The 18,048-nt window shown below is 49.1% G+C and overlaps 1 protein-coding gene across 39 annotated transcripts in view; it reads right to left on the minus strand.

The window, feature by feature from the left end:
* The window catches only part of Celf4 (CUGBP, Elav-like family member 4), a 278,464-nt gene that overhangs the window by 197,195 nt on the left and 63,221 nt on the right, over positions 1-18,048 (minus strand). For 35 of the 39 annotated variants that reach the window (XM_039096895.2, XM_039096893.2, XM_063277417.1 and 32 more), the window contains 1 exon segment: positions 5,978-6,060. In XM_039096895.2, the coding sequence (XP_038952823.1) occupies positions 5,978-6,060 (83 nt within the window). 39 annotated transcript variants of the gene reach the window in all.

Raw genomic sequence — 18,048 nt, forward strand, 5'->3', positions numbered from 1 at the left:
CTCAACCTCTCAGCTTGCTGTCCTTCCTGTCTCCTACACCACTGTTGGCCTCCAGATAGTTTCTCTTCCTTGGCACAGATGACATTTGGGGAACCTGATCATTATTGGGAAGACTGTCACGTGCATTTCAGAATATATAGACTAATCTCTGGCTACTCCTCAGAGATGCCAGGAGCATCTTTAGACAATTCCCAATGTTCCTTGGGTGCTACATTGTACACCTAAAGGCCACTGCCTAAAGGACAGATGGAAAATTCTCCTTAAGGACTATGAGAAAGGAAAACGATAGGCCACTCATTTTCCCCACAGAAGAACATTCCTCCTGCCACGGAATACTCAATGGTGGTATATTGTTCAACATTACAAGTTAAACTGTGCGTGTGACAGAAAGAATGACGTCTTACCTGTGAGTAAGAATGTGTTAGAGACAGGATCTTTACAGAGAACCCAGGTGAGATCCCTGGGATGGGCCATGACAATGTGACTTGTATCTTTAGAAGTGAAACACATGGGTACAGAAATAGTGGACCAAGGACTATAAGACAAAGCAACAGACAGAACACCTGTAGCCGACAAGGTCCCCAGATCAAGAAGCTGAAAGAGAGGCATAGGAGACATCGTCCTTAAGCCCTCAGGAGGAACCAACTCTGCAGGCATCTTAGTTTGTGAATCAAGAACCAAGATATGTTTTTGTGGGTAAAGCCTCCAGTTGGTGGTATTTTGTCATATTGCCCCTAAATCAACCCACTCAGCCAGAAGGACACCAGGAAGAACATGTGGGTCTGGGTGTGACACTACTATCTCAAACAGAGATGCAGGAGGTGGCAGAGATTGTGAGAGAAGACATAGGCCATGGCAAGACACAGATTCACCACACAGAGACAAACCTGACACGTCCTGTAAGAGAGACACATAGCAATCTATCACAATTCTAAACTGAAATGCCGTGATTATGCCGGTCACCAGGAGTTGTAAAACTACCTCAGAGGATTCACAGCCTCTGAGCATGCTAACTCTTCCCTTCATAAATTCGTCTCTAGTTTCTGTTATCATATCACTCTCTCTGGGGACCCCTGGCTTGTCATCATTTGCCCTTTATAATTTATTCATCTTCTTGCCTGTATCCTTTCTACTTATCATTCATCTTTACAGTTGTACATAAAATTAGATGGATCCTTCAATGGCAGGGCAGTTCGAGAGGGAGATGGGCCTCATTAGGGAAGCCCCTTGAAGGCTGGTGGAGGTCCCACTAGAGCCTTGTACAGGTGCCGAGATGGGGTAAATAAAAGGAGCCATGAGGTAGGGAGAGGAGGGAGAAAAGACATGAGAGGACAGAAAAAATGAGGGGTGTTGGTGGAAAGGCAAAGAGGATATCCAGAAGGGAGAACAGGAGGAAACAGGTCAGAAGGCATTAGAAAAATGAAATGAAATCCAGGGCAAGGGAGATTCAAGGGAGACACTAGAAGGGACAGCAGTGCTAAGGCTCCACCCAAGCCTTATGTTTGGTGAATTTTCCGTTTTACTAGACTTCTTACACTCACAGACAGTCACCCTAATTTGCCACGGAAATGACAAGCACTGCAGTGCAATGATCTGAGTTGGGGATGACAGGGACATTGCCTGTCTCCTGTGTGTCTTCAGGGGGTGGGTGGGAGGCAACAGACAGCATGTGTTAGTTGCCCAGTGAGGTTACAACAACCCATCTCTAACTAGTAATTGGCGTTTCGATGTTTACCAAGAAGAAACGGCTTGCTTCCAGCCTGCCAGCTCCCCAACACACAGCTTCCTCCTCATTGCCTTCAGGCCTCCTGCTAACCAGACTCAGTCCCCCACTTTTTCTAGCTCTGGCCAAGAAACTTTCTGCTGTTGAAGGAGTAATTCTGGCCACCTCTCCTCTCATTTTCCACATTTCCCTAGTCAGAGCTTTGTCCCCTAGGCCCCATCTTCTCAACTTTGCAAACAGATGGGTTCTCCCTGGAAGACAATCCCCTGCAAAGCCCCCAAAGGCTTGAGCAGCTGGAGCTCTGTAGTGGGGCTGTGTCTTAAGGCACACAGTTCTTCCACAGGGACTCCTGTGCACTCACAGACTCTGCCTAGCTCTCAGAGATGGTAGGGGAATGAATACCTCTCTTTCAGGTGGGCTTTCTGGTCAGGCTTCTGTCCTGCCATGCTTGCCCAGTGTTGTGCTGTTTCTTTGTCCTCTCACATAGTGAGATGACTCCAAACTCTCTTCCTACCTGCTCCTATCCTGAAGGAAACCTGAAATCCACCCACAGCCGTGTTTGTCACTTTCAAAGTTCTAAAGCAATCGATGGCACTATCGGAAGTGAGAAACTTGGATGGCAGTGGGAGATCTAGAACTATTTATCAATTTTGTGATCAAGTTCGTTGTGTCTTCTACTCAGGGTGGTCTTGAAAAGAGACCTTGGCAAGGGAGGTGAGATGCAGCACCATGCTAATCATCTAATACAATGTTTAGCAAGTATTCACTGTGAATGCTAAGTAGTTGACTACACAGGTCACTGTATTGTAACCTCTATTGTCTCTCATTATTGGTTATGTTTATGGGTGTGGCTTCTGTCCCCAACTTGATGGGCAACTCTAAGGGAGAAGGGGATGTATTGGAAAATGCTTGCCGGTGGGTTGAGAAGCCACATTCTATGACTGTATCCTGTAAACACGGATGATGGAAGGGATTGGTCTTCAGAAGGCCGGACAGCCAGGAAAGAGTGGAGAGAGAGGGAGAGAGAGAGAGAGAGAGAGAGAGAGAGAGAGAGAGAGAGAGAGAGATCAAAAGAGATAACATAAAGTGCATTATTCGACTTTCCAGCAGGAGGCCCTGTTCCCAAGGACCCTGGTGAGACTTCATGGTTTAGTAATCCCACTGTACTGAAATCATGGCACATTCAAGAATAATAATCTATTTGTGACACTGGTTGAGGGGATGACTCCATCATCCCCCAAAGCAGTTTCAATTAGACTGATTTCCAGGGAAATTGGCCTCTGATTCAGAACACTCGATGGGGACTTGTTTCCTAAAATTCTAGTTATCCCAAGAGAAACTTTAGCTCCCCTGCTCTCCTGGATGAAGGTGAGTGAGGAGTGCCTCTGGTCCAGCTGCCGTCGCTGTGCTGATGTTCGCTGCAGTGCTGTGTGCATATCATATGCCCTTATGTGCTTTTGTGTACAACAATGGGTTGTTTTTCTAGCTGGAGGGGGGATGCTGGCTGGGTAACTTGCTGGGAAGCAGAATGTGTTGGCTGTACCAGCTTTTCCTCCTATCTCTCCTCAGTAAAAATGTAGAGGGCTGGTTTTAATGGATTGATTTTAATGGATTTTGAAGTCTGGAAAAGTGCCTAAATTGCTGAGGTTACCAGTTCTCCAGGTTCTTTTTTCAATTTCATTCTCCTTAGTCAGATATAGAGGGAGCTCACTGGGGCACCTAACATGGCCACCCTAGACAAGAAGAAGTTTCTCCTGTGCCTCGCTTCAGCTACACAGGCCTATTTGGGCACAGCCTTAGCAGTCAGGAACACATATGATTTAGTTGAAGAACATTTTGTTTCTACCTCTCCTGCATTTGCTGGTAGCATTCTTCCTCTGATCTCCAAGGAGAAAACCAGCTCACAATAATAATAGCAGTTCTGCTTTTCCAGATCAAAATGACTCCACTTTAGGGCATAATTTACCTGGTCATTTTGTTTTCCATTTGTCTGCATTCGAGTTTGTGTGGGGACAATGTGTTCTCAGAACCTGTGGCTGCTATTCTATTTTCCCTCCCGTGTGTCTCTCTGTGTGAGCTCCCCCTACCTAGAGAATCGTATGACGAGGGTTGTGAGCATGAGTCTTCTCCGGAATCTTTTGAAGAAGGATGGTGTTCCCAGCAGCCCAGAAAACCCTGGCTTGTGTCTGACTCCCACCAGAGGCATCTACTTTCACCCCATCTCTGCCAACATGTACTCATGGTTCTTTTTGCCTTTTTCTCCCAGACTTGCCCAACTTATCTTTGTGATTTCAGAAAAATGCCACTGGATCTCCCAGTATGAAGGATTAGCGCAGATTATGGGGAATGGTGTTAATTATCGGCGGAAGGGGGGCTGGTGCCTCGCTCCAACGTGCTCCTGATTTCCCCTGGGCCTTTCTGCCTGGTAATAAGCCTTCTTTAATCTGGCAGGCCCCTTGGTGAAATCAGCACCACGGACAGTGATATTGATTGCTTCTGAGAAACCATCACAGCTGCTCAACCAAATTACCTTTGATATGTGACCTTTAATGTAATTACTGCAACATCAAAGTATTTCTATAAATTATTAAAGAACTAATACACTTCATCATTTAGCTATTCTATTATATGTAAAATAAACAACCACGAGTTAAGGTTAGATCTGGAACAATCCATAGTCGTTTTTTCCTTTTTCAAAAATCCCAACCTCCTCCCACCATCTCTCTTTCTGTTTCCCCATCTGATTCGGCTTTTAGCCATTATGAAACTCCCCAGCAATCTCTCTCAAGCTGACGGAGGGCCTCCAATAACAATGTGGTATTTTCTATTCCATTTGGGTGACTCTCAAATATCTATCACCACCCCTCCACCCCTCAAATAAAGTGCCATAAACACTTTATTAATCAGCACAAACCTTTCTGAGAAACCTTTGGCTGTCTTACAATATGGCTTTATGCGTCACGCATAACGTGGAGCACATTTCTGCCACCCTACAGAGAGCACCCAGAAAGTATTACTATAATATATGTGCCTGTAGTCGCGCCACTAAAAAACCAACTGGGAACGGCCACCCTGCCAAAGCCCCGCTCCACACAAAATCTGCGCGCGCCTGCATTTCCATACATTTGCATCCGCGGCTATGTTATTAAGATGACTCAGCCCCGTGCTTTGCAATCACAAATACCAAAATACAATACAAAGGCTGTCATAATGGAAGGAAGGGCCTGTGTAATCCTGCATTCTCGACCCAAAGCCTTAACTAAAGACCTCTGAAGCAAGGGGAATCGGGTAGATGTGGGAACTGCTTCACTCTGGGGTGTACCGTTTTCTCTTGTCTACCTAGTTAACCTTTCCTGCTGAGGGGCAGCAATGGAAACCTATGTTTACATACGGTTTGCTTGGTAAGAATGTAAACACGCATGTCCTAAGCATAGGCGTGCATACATCGAGAACACACGTGCTTCCCAGCAGCGCCCACTGTATACGCCTGCATATTTACAAATTTTTAAAGCTATGGCCACAAACACACATCTTTCAATTTATCTTTAGATGCTCAGCAGCTGTATATTTCCTAACCCTCCCACCCAATCTCTCTGAACCCGCAGGAGAGACCACGCAGACCCTTGACCCGAGGGACACTTCTTATTTTATGGTGATGAACTAGCCTCGATAATAGCCACGGCTGATATCACACCCAGTTAGGGGGGCCATAAATAATTCTCTTCTCCCCCGCGCAGAAGCTATAAACCAGGGCCAAGGCGCGATAGTTTATCAAAGACGAGGGCTGGCTCCTTAAATAAACCGCGGTGATCTCACTGGCGGCGGCGGGGAGGCGCCCCTCCTAACGCGGCCCCGGGCTCCGGAGCCGCGTGCGGGATCCCAGCGGGGCCCTACTGGATGCTCCCGGGAGCGGGGCGAGCATCTGAGGCATCGCCGGACAGTGCGCGGCTCCAGGCCCGGGACCTGCAGCGCCCCGCCCCGGGCCGTGTGAGCTTTTGCCGCGCCCGGGCTCCCGGTCACTGCCAAGATTCTCCCCCGTCGGGTCTGGACGGCCAGGAGCCGTAGCGACGGGCGCATCCGAGCTCGGTACCCACGGCTCCTGCACCCTCCCCTGGGCGCGAGCTCGGGGGCTCAGCGGGTGGCAGCCCGGGCCGCGGGGTCCCTGCTGTCCCCGCCCTGAGCGTCGCTGCCCGACCTCCCGAAGTCGCCCCCTGTCGGCGCGCGGCCGGCTGCGCCGCGGTCGGCGCCACTTACCCCGGGCAGGGTCTTCTGCTCGTGCAGCGCGCTCTGGGCCTTCAGCGCTGACTCACGCTCGCAGTAGGTGAGGAAAGCGCAGCCTGGGAGGGAAGCAAGCGGCGACAAGGGTCAGTGGGGGCGCCCCCAGCCAGGCCCGGCCCGCCGCCGCGCCCTGCCGCCCGCCCCACTCTCCCGCCCTCCAGCTCGTCACTGCTCTCCCCACCTCGCTCTTTCCTGGGCTCTCTCCTCGGAGCTTCCCTGCCCCTCGGTCTCCCGTCTGTCTGCTTCTCCTTCCTCCGTGGCTTTTTCTATTTTGCTCCCTCCGCGGAGTCCTCCCCACTCCCCACGCCCCCCTTCTCTGCCCGTGGGTCTCTCCCTGTCCTTGCACCCTAGTGCTTCAGGCGTCTCTGACGTCTCCCCACTCCCTGTCAGTGTTGTTTTTAATCAGTTTCAATGCTACCCCCTACCCCTCTCAAAAGGAGCAGCTTTCCCTTTTAGCTCCCCTGGCTGTTCTTGCACAGGCCTTCTTCCTTGAGCTGGTCCCCCCAGGAGTACAAGTGTCAGAGACCTTCCAGATAAAAGCCAGAGCAGGTCAGTTGTCTTAATTAAACGAATAGGGTTGTCATATGTCCTTTGTGTTCTCTGCCCCAATCTCTGATGTCAAAGCTATGTTGAGGGTCTTCACACACCTCCTGGTCTGAAGGCTTCTTGGGCTATCAAACCCACTGAGGCCTACCCATGCTCTGCCTCACTCCTCGAGGACACTCCTCGAGGGCAACTCGGCCTCACACCGCCCAGCGCCCAGCCGGTGTCTACTTCAATTAAAAGAGCTGAGCGTGCTCTCCATGGTCCTGTCCGCTTCTACCCCTGAGCCATTGTAACAACCCCACCCCACTGCTACAGTGTCTGAAACTTCTAGAGTGTTCTGTGTGGTGCAACCTGCTCACAGGAGGGCTCAGTGCCCCTCTGAGGCACCATGCACGCACGACAAAGGAACAGAATGTTTGGTGACTAGCTATAGGGACCTCTTCCTGTCTGCGGTTATGAATGCAGCTTGACTGATCTGCAAAACTAGTTGGAAGCCACAGTAAAACCGTGTAGGTCGTCTTCGGCCAAAACAGACTTGTCTGCAAAGCCATCCATGACCCTACCCTAGAGAAAGGACCAGCAGGGTAGAACTCTCTTGCGCAGTCTTCTCTAGCCTCACTTGCTCCTTCTATTCCCATCCCATTTTTTGTGACCAGTCTACTGTCGCCATGGTTACTACCCCCCACCTCCCAAATCCAGTCCTTTTCATGAATCTCTTGACTGCTCCAGTCCCTCCATGGGCTATATCCTTTCCTGACTGACTGTTACCTCATGCCTTCTGGTTGTTTCAAGGCCATTTACTTTGTGAATGCCTACTCTGTGCTAGACTCTGGTTCTTTTCTCCGGAGTCTCTGCAGCTGGCAGTGGTTGTCTGGTACACATGGCAGTTCTAGTTATTAGGCTTGTGACCACTTGATGCACAGAGTCCCCACAATGTCCTCTCCTGTGTCTTACTATCAAGCTTGTACCCACTAACCTCTCCATTCCTGCCCTTCTGATGTAGAAATAGCTCCTGCTTCCTTGTCTTTGCTGGCTGGAGAGATGGCAGGAAGGGAACATGTGTGTGAAGAGTAAACAGATATAAAAAAAAAAAAAGGAAATAGATCTTGGGAGACAGAAGCTCCCGTTCCACGGCTGGCTCTACCTCCTGCCAAGGAGTCTCCATGCCATCCTCCCTCCCCTGGACCAGGCTCACACTGCCCCTCCCCCTTCCTCTCCCTCCTCTTCCCTCCTGGTCACTGGCAGACGGTTATTGATGGAGACACAGGCGACTGAAATGAATAGCGGTCAGAGGCCCTGTGACGTCGTCCCTCGTGCTGCCGCCTGCCTCTCCCAGGGGCGTCTTTCCTCCTGTTCCCTTGTCCCCTTGTTGGCCTTGTCTTCTGCCTGCTACAGAGAGGCAGCCAATGCCTCAGCTGTATGCAGGCAAGCCAGCTAGGGACAAGGTCAGGGGCAGGTTTGGAGAGAAAGTGGAAGTAAGAGGAGAAGGAAGTGACCATATTGTTTTCACAGCCCAGAATAATAAAGTAAGGATTCCTGAGGGGGAAATCTGTTGCTTTTTGTCCCGCTTTCAGGATTTTCTTCTATTGTTTTCGAGAGACCCCAGAGCTCTACCATGTGCCTAGGTCTTTTAGGAACCCCCTCTCAGGATCAAGTGACTTTCCCCTGCCATTTCTGCCTCTGAATCCATCGCCTGCCCCTCCTTCTTCCCTTGGTCACTTCCTGGCTCCTTTACCTTTTCCCATCTTAATGAGACATGTTCTATCTTAGATCCTTTTTCTACAGCGACTACTTCCTCACTGCACCCCTTCTACCAGCCTGGCCTGCTTCCTCCTTCACTACCTTTAGGCATCTATCGGACATGATCTCCTCTGTCACTTCTCTCAGCCCATCTACTCACCACTGTCCCAACCTCCAGCACACGCATCTCCTGACCTTTTGCCCTATTTCCTTTCCTATTTGTCACCCGGCACTCCCTGACATTAATATCTATTTGCTCATTGATTGGCAATCTCCTAATGCTCAGGTGAGGGCAGGAACTCCATTTGCTTCTGTTTCTGCTTGTTTCTCTTTGCTCAGGACAGGGCAGAGGTGCCTTACTTACTGAGAGCACTGAATGCCCAAACACCTTGTCTAGCTTGGTAGGAGGGCCATGGTGGTGGTGCTGGAGGGGTTGTGTTCAGTAGCTGCCAAGAGCTACCTTAGACCCCAGTGGATGATGTTACATGTTGGGCTTCCTTTGTGGTGGCAGAATCTTGAGTTGCTTGTGAGGGGCAGTGGGTGGGTCACTGGAGGCTGCCTTTTTCCTTCCTGTAGGCTCCCAGATCAGGTCTGACAGTACGTTCATAGCCATCTTCTGGAATTCCTTAGGAAAGCTAATACACAGTTTGCTCAGAAGAGCCCTGTACCAGCCATAGGTCACTGAGAGCTTCCTTTTTCCAAATCACAGGTTCCTTATCTATCTTATATCTAACGTGGGAACAGTAATCCCTCTTAGAAGCTTGTAGGGAGATCTGTTAACCAGTGGTTGTTAACCAAAGTCGGATCTTGACTTTGTGGAACCTGTTGTGGATACTTGTTCCCTCTTGTGATGTAGGAAGTGGGGGAAGGGCAGAGCTCATTCCTTCATGGTCCATCAATCTACCCCTTTGTGAGGAAGGCCCAGCTTTACCCAGAAGCCTCAGATCCTTCTCTAGCCATCTCCCGGCAGTTGGATTTGGACTTCACTTTGCAGCAGGAGAGATTAGTCTGCTCACTCACGGCTTCTCGAGGAAGGCAGATGTGGATAAGGTGCTCTTAACGCCAAATCCAGACGGCAGAGAAGGACTAGCTTGTGCCCTGGCTGAGAGGAGAGGAGAGCCCTAGGGGATGGCAGCTTTGGTGGAGAGGAGGCTAGCAGAGGAGAGCTTGCCCTCACAGGATACTCTGCATAACCATGGGTTTGGGGTGGAGGCCCAGGTGGGATCCTAGGAGCCGAGCCTTATCAGACACCGGCATAGCTCACCTACGTAGGGACAGAGCAGAGGCACTCCCAGCTCCTTGCAGAACAGCTAGCTATTTCAGCCCATTGTTCATTGCTGCTGAATGAACATATAACCACACTGGGTTCTGAGCTGTGAGGCAGGGTATCGTGAAGGATGGTACTTTCCAGCCTCAGCCTGCCAGTGACTAAGCCAGCCAAACTCGCTGTCTTAGGTTGCATAGTGGATCCTTCAGAGCTCTCCCTGCAGAGGCCGTATTCGAATTCACAGTGTGGGTGGCAAGCAGATCCGGTTGTGGAGTAGCTATAACTGCACACGATGTGTGGGTCTAGTCACAGGGCTTCCTCTGGGGGGCCTGAAAGGTTCTGAGAAGGATGTGTCCTTTCCGTGAAGGGACCAGTGACATAAAGATTCCTCCTGGCTTTCAGACCCAGTCATCCTCTCCAAGTCCCCATCCTACAAGTGTATGGTCTGGTACTTGAGCTTTGAGAGGAGAGAGCAACAGTCCACTGTGGCTGTCAGGAGCAGGGGGAAAACAAAACAAAACAAAACCCAAAAAACCTAAAAAAAATGTTCCCAAGGCAAGACTATTTCCATTTTAAAACCGAATACTCTACAGTAGTTAAAAAGGTAAAATGATCCTTGATGTACCAACACAGAAAGCAGCAGCAGCATCAGAGAGGAGAAGCAAATTGTATGATAATTGGTGCCACAGATACACAGCAGAGGTATATCCCACCCCTTCCGTATGCACTCTTGTCTGTATTTACAGGCAAAGTTACAGGGAGCCAAATGCAGGAGCATGAGGTGCCGATGGGGGATGTATCCCTGTGGTGATCCTACACTTTTTGTTTGGTTTGACACATTTAGACTCAGACTGTATTCACAGATCACTTGCATAATTAACTTTCAAGAAAAAAAAAACCAATCTGTGCGAAGAGAAGAGAGTAGAGGAAAAGGGAGGTAGATGAGAGTAGGTGACACGGAAAGCAGGACTCAGCCTGTGCGGAGGAGACAGACAGACTGCCAGGTTGAGCTGTATTGCAGATACAGCCTGAGGACGATCCTCTGGTGGTGGGGGAGATACCCTGCTGCCTCGCCATCTCCTCTTTGCTGGAACTGGACAGTGCAGGTCTGAGCTTGGTAGCAGGTTCTCTGCCTGGCAAGCTGTACGTGTAAGTTTGGTTCACAGGCCCGAGTGAGAGGAGTTGGTGTTTGGGGAATGGAATCCAGGATAGGGGAGCCAGTGGCTCTGAGAGCACTGCCACAGCCTCTGGCTCTTGGGACCTTTCCTGGTGTGTGGCCTGAGGTCAGAAACTACTCAAGTGACCTCGTGAATCTCTGCATGAGCCATGACATCACCTTGAGCTCCCATCTTTCTATCCCCTTCCACCAGCTCACTGCTGACCTTCTGTCCTTCCAGGGTCCCCCTTCTCTCCTTAATCATTGGACTGAGCAGAATAGAGTCCCAGTCTGTCAGATAGAAAAGGAACTTTGGCAACCATCTGGGGACAGAGAAATAACATAATTGGAGAGAAATTGAATACAAAACCCTGCCAGCAACTGATGACCTAGGCTCCTCCTCTTCCTCACAGCTGGAGGTGGCCCCCCTCTGCTGGCACACCTTGACCTGCCTCTGCCCTGGCACTGGTCACTCTGCTGTATGCTGAATGTGCTAGCTTGGGCTCACCTGTCTTTATATAGCTACCTAACCTTTCCTGGCTGCCCTTTTGTATTTACTCACCGCCCCCCCTACTCTATTTGCCAATTTCATGCCTTGTGTCTTTGAGCAGACTGGCATCCTGTGAGGGTGCATCTTTATATCTCTCAGATTAGGTGGAAGGCTGAGAGACCAAAAGCATACAAAAAAGGAGGGGTAAGAGAGCCATGACTGAAGCTGGAAGAGGGATTGGGAACCTTGGGATATAAATACAGGAAGAAAGGGAACAATAGAACGACATGGCCCAGGTACAAGAATCCAGCTGGGAAGAGACAGGCAGATGGTGGTGCAGAGGCATGGACAGGAGAAGTTGTGGATAAGGGTGTCTACTTGTCTCTAGAAGAGCAGCCTGCCACCCACGATAGGGTAAGGGGCATTGGTGGTGCCTAGGAAAGTGGGCGTAGCCCTGTCCCACGTGGGGGAAAAACACAGCACAGCAGAATTAATTGTACCAAGATGATGGCAGTAATTTACAAAGCCCCCGTGAGCTGGGATAAAAGGCCCTTGTCATTGTGAAGTGAAGGAAGAACAATTTCCTGCCCAACTCGAGCAGGGCTGAAGCCTAGGGTGTAATCATCACGGAAGGAAAGGCTCCCGATGTGATGGGCTCCCCTCCCTCCCCCCTCAACCAGGCCTCGGCTTCCTACTAATTGAATTACAGAATTAGTCAGAGGAAGGTGGCCTTAGAATAGGAAGATCTAGACTTTAATAAAACATCAGGTCTTTCAGGCCCTGGAATCAGCTGGTTTGGAGGAACTAGGAGAGAGCTGGGAGGTGGGGAGATCAGAAGAACACAGGGTCTCAGGGGACTGACCAGTCAGACCCAAGGGATGAAGTGAGAAGGGAAAGGAGGGCAGGAGAAGCAGGAAGAGGATTTGGGGCTGCATACCCAATCACCTGGTTTTGCAAGCACATTAACAAAAGGCCTTTTCATGCCAAGCAGGGCATGTTGAAGCATACTGGACTGGTGTGCTGTTAGAGGATCTGCCTCAAGTTTGGATCTGTTGTGCCTGCTGTGGGGCCTGAAACGCCACCCTCAATGCATCTCTCCTCAGGTCACCACCAACCTGGCCCCAGAGTGCTCCCGAATTTCCCTTGTGGAATTTAACAGAGATGTAGCTCTGTGCTGAGAAGTGATGTCCTTATGGGCAGAGGATGAAGAAAAAGTCAGGAAGATTCCCCAGAGAGGTTACTGGTCTTCTGGGGCCACGTTTTCCTCCTCTCTCCCTGTGTTCTGGGTCTTTCATGCCTCCTCTATCTGTGGGTCTATCCTAAGCCGTCAAGAGCCATGTGCTTGGTTTTAGTCCAACCCACCTACCTGCCTATCACATGTTGGTGACTTCTGAGTGCCCTTACCCCTGGGCACTGTTCATGCTCTACACTACGAGGAAGCCACTCTGCACTAAGAATGGGCCCAGAAATCAAGGCAGTGAGTAGGGAGAACTGAGCACCAAGTCCTATTCTGCTCCACCCAACCACTGTGCCAGCTTCTCAAGATCCCTTCTGATATCTCCTATGACATAACCCTTTCCAGTGGGACCACTGACCACTCCTTTTCTGCTTCCGTGTCTCTTCCCAATAGTTCCCATAATTCTTCCTTCTCCAAGTTAAAAAAAAAACAAACCAAAAATCCCCAGACATTCCCTGGCCACAGAGAGCATCTGACTTCCTTTGGCTTCTCTACTGCCACGGTAGAGTTGGAACATCGATCTTCCCTCTGCTCCCTGCCTCATGACTCCCTCCTCCAGAACCTCATGTCTTAGATGAACCAGCATCTTTCCTCCAAAACCCCTTTTTTGAGTCCACCAGGCTCACATCTATTAGAGTCCCTGGGTATTACCCGCCTCATTTGTCAGACTGTGAATCTTTGTCTACCTCTTATTTGTGTGTCTGCCCACAATGGAGATACTCTATTATAGGGGCTCCCTCCAGGGGAAGGGGGTTTCTGTACCCAAGGCATGACAGCTTACAATGCAGAAGACATCCTTAAACTCCAGTCTTTTGGGGTATGGCCAGAGAGCAGTAAGGTAGGGCCATGACTGGCTGAAGGAGAGAAGGGGTTTGATAGAGTGGAGAATGATGTATAAGGAAGTAAACTAGAGAATAAGCTAGTGGTGAAGCCATCCGTTTTCCTCTGAGGAGACAGCCTTGAGGCGAGGACCAGGCAATAAGCTGTTGCTTTAGCCAGGCTCAGCCCTGCCCTCCTGGAGTGTCCTTTGTAAATCAGAAGTTCCAGAGTAAGACCCATGCAAGATCATGGCTGAGTTCCTGCAAAATTAAACTCTACTGTACACTGTAAGAGGAGAATGGACTTCCCTAGAACTCTAAGTTTGTTCCCTCCTTTGCTTAGTCCTTCCTACCATGGTTGTCTTCAAGACAGAGATAGCCCAGTGCTGGGGTGGTCCAGATTCCCTGACCTAAACTGAGATGCTCAGGAAACAGGACCCACCTCCTCCTCCTCTTCTTGCTGAAACAACACAATGGCTCCAAATGAGGAACTATAAACCCCAGAGGGTTAAAGGATCAGCCTGTGGGTCCTTTGCCAAGTGACTCTCCCTGCCAGTTGCCCTTGTTTACACCCTAACCACCAGAGAATTACATGTCTTGTGTTCTACAGCACTGGGAAAAAGAACAAAATGTGGACATGACATATTGATGGCCTCACCTCCTCAGTTCTTGGCCAGGGTTGATGACCCAGGAGACAAAGGGAGTAGGGGGGTGGTAGCCTAGTCTTTCCTACTAAGGCCTGTGGAGAAACTTGTCTGCTCATCTGAAAACACCTTAGCTTTTGTTTCCACAACCTCAGGCTGTTTCTGTGTCCTTGCTCTAGTCTGACAGCTCTAGTCAGACACAGGGAGTGTCCCTACTCACGAACTGGCTATTGTATGCCAAAGTGCTGTCATATCCAGTATTTGATCATTCTTGTACCGTTGAGAAGATATGAGGTGCCATCAGCCTCTTACAGTTCAGGAGTAGTCTGGGAGAGGCACCAGACATGACCGGCAGAAAGGAAGACATCCGACATCTATAATGGGCTAATTTGGGGCTTAGTTCCTACCATCCATCCCAGGGGTTTTGGACATGTCTGAGGAACAATATGAATGTGGTAGATACGCAGATAGACACTTGGGTTCCTGCATAAAAATATTCTCCCTTTCCACCTTCGACTCATGTCCTTCCCTAGAGAGAAGGGGCTTAGGGATGAGCTCATGTTTTCCTTCAGGGACACAGGTAGTCAGCTAAGATGGTGCCTGATTTCGCTCACTCCTGGGTTCTCTTAAGCACCAGTGGCTAGCATGCAGTGTTCTTCCACAGACGGCATTAGTGGAGTATTAGTTGGACTCTAAATGACTTCAGAACATCTGCTCACATCAGGGCCAGGAGGAGTTCTCCGCTGGATTCTCCACACCAAACCTGCTACCTTCTCATTGGTGTGGAGGGCAGTTTAGATGGGAGCCAGTGGGCCCTCTATCCATCACCAGACTTTAGAAGATGGGTAGCAGGTAGATCACTGACCAAATCAAGGTCATCTTGACTGGCATGGCCACCTCTATCTCTCTACCCACCTTAGGTATCTACTTTTTCTTCTGTCTTGTGGAATTTGGTAGCTACATACATAGCCAACATGTTGAACTCAGTGAATGGGAAAGACGAGGTGCCTCATCTGAGCCTCTGGTGGCCCCGGGGCCATTTTGGGTGAGAGTCTTAAGCTCGCAAAGGTAGCTCAGTACCTACTTCCTATTTTGTTTAGTGATCTTCTTGCTGGAGCTTTGTATGGTGGTTACTAGAAGAGGAAGTGGGGGTCATTTCCCCTGGAGAATACCTACACCGAGGAAGCTGGAGGGAGGAGAAAGATTTGTACTTTAGCTGCTCCTAATGCTGTTACCACATTAGCAAGTTTGAAACTCTCTGAATGCATCGCAGAGACTGATCTTGGCCCGTGGGGTGCCACGTGTGTTAAAAAGAAGATGGACAAGCTTATCTGACTCTTTTCTCCCACTAAAGGAGAACAGGTTACAGCAGCAAGGTGGTGGAGTTATGAGTCCCTCCAGGGAAAGATACTCTTCCTCAGTGACACTGCTAAGGCCACCTCCCCAACAACACGGTCAGTGTCACTTTATGGACTTGGCTGTCACATCCCTGCTCCAGAATGCTTTCCTTGTTCCTGAATCATTTAAAATTAGCCTGCATATATGCCTGGTACCTGTGGAGGTCAGAGAAGGACACATGATTCTCTGGGGCTAGAGTTACCAATGGTTGTGAACTGCCATATAGGTAGATTCTGGGAGTTGAACCTAGGTCCTCTTGAAGAACAGCCAGTATACATAATCACTGAGCCACCTCCTCAGTTCTTGTTCCTGGGTCTTTAACCAGATCTTCCCAAACTAAAGAGCTCCCCTAAACTTATAGACTGTCCATGCAACCCTCCTTAGATTCTTAGCTTCTGCTGTTTTGCCTTTGAACGAGTCCCTCCTTCCAGGTTCAGATACTTAAAAGACATGTGTGGTTGAATGGCTTTTTGCCGTTGTAATCTGTGAAAATCACATCCCTTCAGTAAGACCACAGCTGATGGGCTGGGCTTGAGTTGGATTAAAATGATCAGAACCAGGAAGGGAGGTTGCGGTGTAGCTGGGCCTGCAGGGCCGTGGGAACTGCCCAGGGAGGGGAGCTAACCTCAAGTCTCCTCTTTGGCTTCCTTTTAACAGGGTGTAAGTCACTGAAAGGGCAAAACAAAGTGTGTGTGTGTGTGTGTGTGTGTGTGTGTGTGTGTGTAATGTGTGTGTGACTAATACATGTATTTTTGTGGTTCTCTTTCTCTCTATGTGTCCTTGTGTGTAAGTCTGTGTGTCTACGCCTGTCTGTGTGTCTTGCCTCTCCCCCCCTCTCTGTGTGTGTGTAATGTGTGTGTGACTAATACATGTATATCTCTGTGGTTCTCTTTCTCTCTATGTGTTCTTGTGTGTAAGTCTGTGTGTCTATTCCTGTCCGTGTGTCTTGCCTCCCCCCCCGTGTGTGTGTGTGTGTGTGTGTGTGTGTGTGTGTGTGTGTGTGTGTGTCTGTATGCTCATACACGTGCGTGTATGTGTGATGCATCTGTGCAATACAAAAAAATCCCAACCTCAGCATCTAAGACAGGCTATTTTGAAAAGACCAATAGCCAAGAGTTCCCTATTACAGGATCAATGTTTGGTAAATGCAACTTTTTTTTAAGAAGAAAAACAATTTCCCTCAGTCCTGGCAGGCCACAGTCTAGCTCTCTGCCGAGGGCAGCTTTCTCCTTCACTCTGAGTTATTTAAGCCACTCTTCTGACTTGATTTTGATTTTTACCCAGTGTCAATTAGACAAGTTCAACCACAGGCATTTAGTGATACTTAACCCAAGGGCTGCAACAGGGAGGGGTCTGCAGAGGTGACTGGAATAGAGAGTCACTCTTTCTGGTCTCAGAGCCTTAGAGGGACCAGTCACATTTCAGACATGCATGAGCTCTGGACTCTTGCTAGAGCTTCTTTGCTTCATCTACAAATTGCTGACCCACAGGGTGCATTGAGCATGCTAGTGAATGGGGAGGAGAAACAGAGTTCAGCACTCAGCTCTTTTTCCTCCTCTCACCCAATGCTCACAAAGCCAAGAGAAGGAAAAAGAAAACGGAGCCGACAAACCAGTTGACTGTATGAAAGACCAAGTAAGCCATGTGATCAGGAGGAGGACTGACATTTTTGGATGAATGGCATAGTGTTTCATCCATCTCACAACCATTTATTGGTCAACCACAACTTTATTTCACAACCATTTGTTGGTCATCCACAACTTTTCAGATGATGGGAAACGTACTCACTGTTTTAGAGGAGCCCCTAGGTAAATGAGCAAGTCAGCTGATGAGTTTATAAGAAATACACTCTATGAGTCGAGGCTCACATAGGGCCCTTAGGTGGCAAGGTTATCAGTGAACACTCCATGAGATTTGATTGTGTGATGGGTTTTGTGCTAAGTGCTTTACATGCACCGACAAATCCATCCAATTTTGTAAAGTAATAGGGTTACCGTCCTATATAACAGGGTAGGAAATTGACACGGCAAGTGATTAAAGGTCTTGTGGCTCCCCATGACAGCATCCTAAATGCTATCTGGCCCCTGCAATCTTGCTGAAACAGTTGCTCAAATCTGCCTAGGCCAGAACTCACTGTGGCCTTCATTCCCAACTAGAGCAGGGCCTGAGGGAAGCATCGGGTAGGGAAAAGGCAGGTTCAGAGGTAGACAGGTGAGGTGAGTCTGGAGTAACTTAGAAGGTATGGAGTTGGAAAGAGCATCTGTCCCGAGAAACTTCCTGCAGAACCCTTCGGCTTTCTTCATTTGCTTTGCCATCTTTTCTCTTCTCTTTCCCCTTTCCTTCCTTTCCTCAGCTCCACTTTCCTTTTCTCTGTTCCTCCTTGTTTATTTCCTTTTGTTATCTTCTTGTGTGTGTGTGTGTGTGTGTGCGTGCGCCTCTCACATCTTGAATCCCGTATTGTCTCCTGTACATTGCCCATTGCTCTTCTGACCACTTCAGGCATTTTTTCCCTACCCGCAGACTTAGCATAGACCTTGAGGTTCCTATGAACAGACAGCTGAGGACTCTGGAAAACTACCCAATCTCCACTGCGTAGCTGTTTCTATCCTTAGGACATCTGGAATCATGGAAAGGGTGTCAAGCTTTGCATAATAGGTCAGGTTCTGACAGTTGCTTCTGTCTTGTTTTAGGAGCATATGAGTAGTTTATGTACTCTGTGCGTGAACAGGCAATGATGATGCTTACCTGCCG

The sequence above is a fragment of the Rattus norvegicus genome, chromosome 18, assembly GCF_036323735.1.
Source record: "Rattus norvegicus strain BN/NHsdMcwi chromosome 18, GRCr8, whole genome shotgun sequence".
Classification (NCBI taxonomy): Eukaryota; Metazoa; Chordata; class Mammalia; order Rodentia; family Muridae; genus Rattus; species Rattus norvegicus.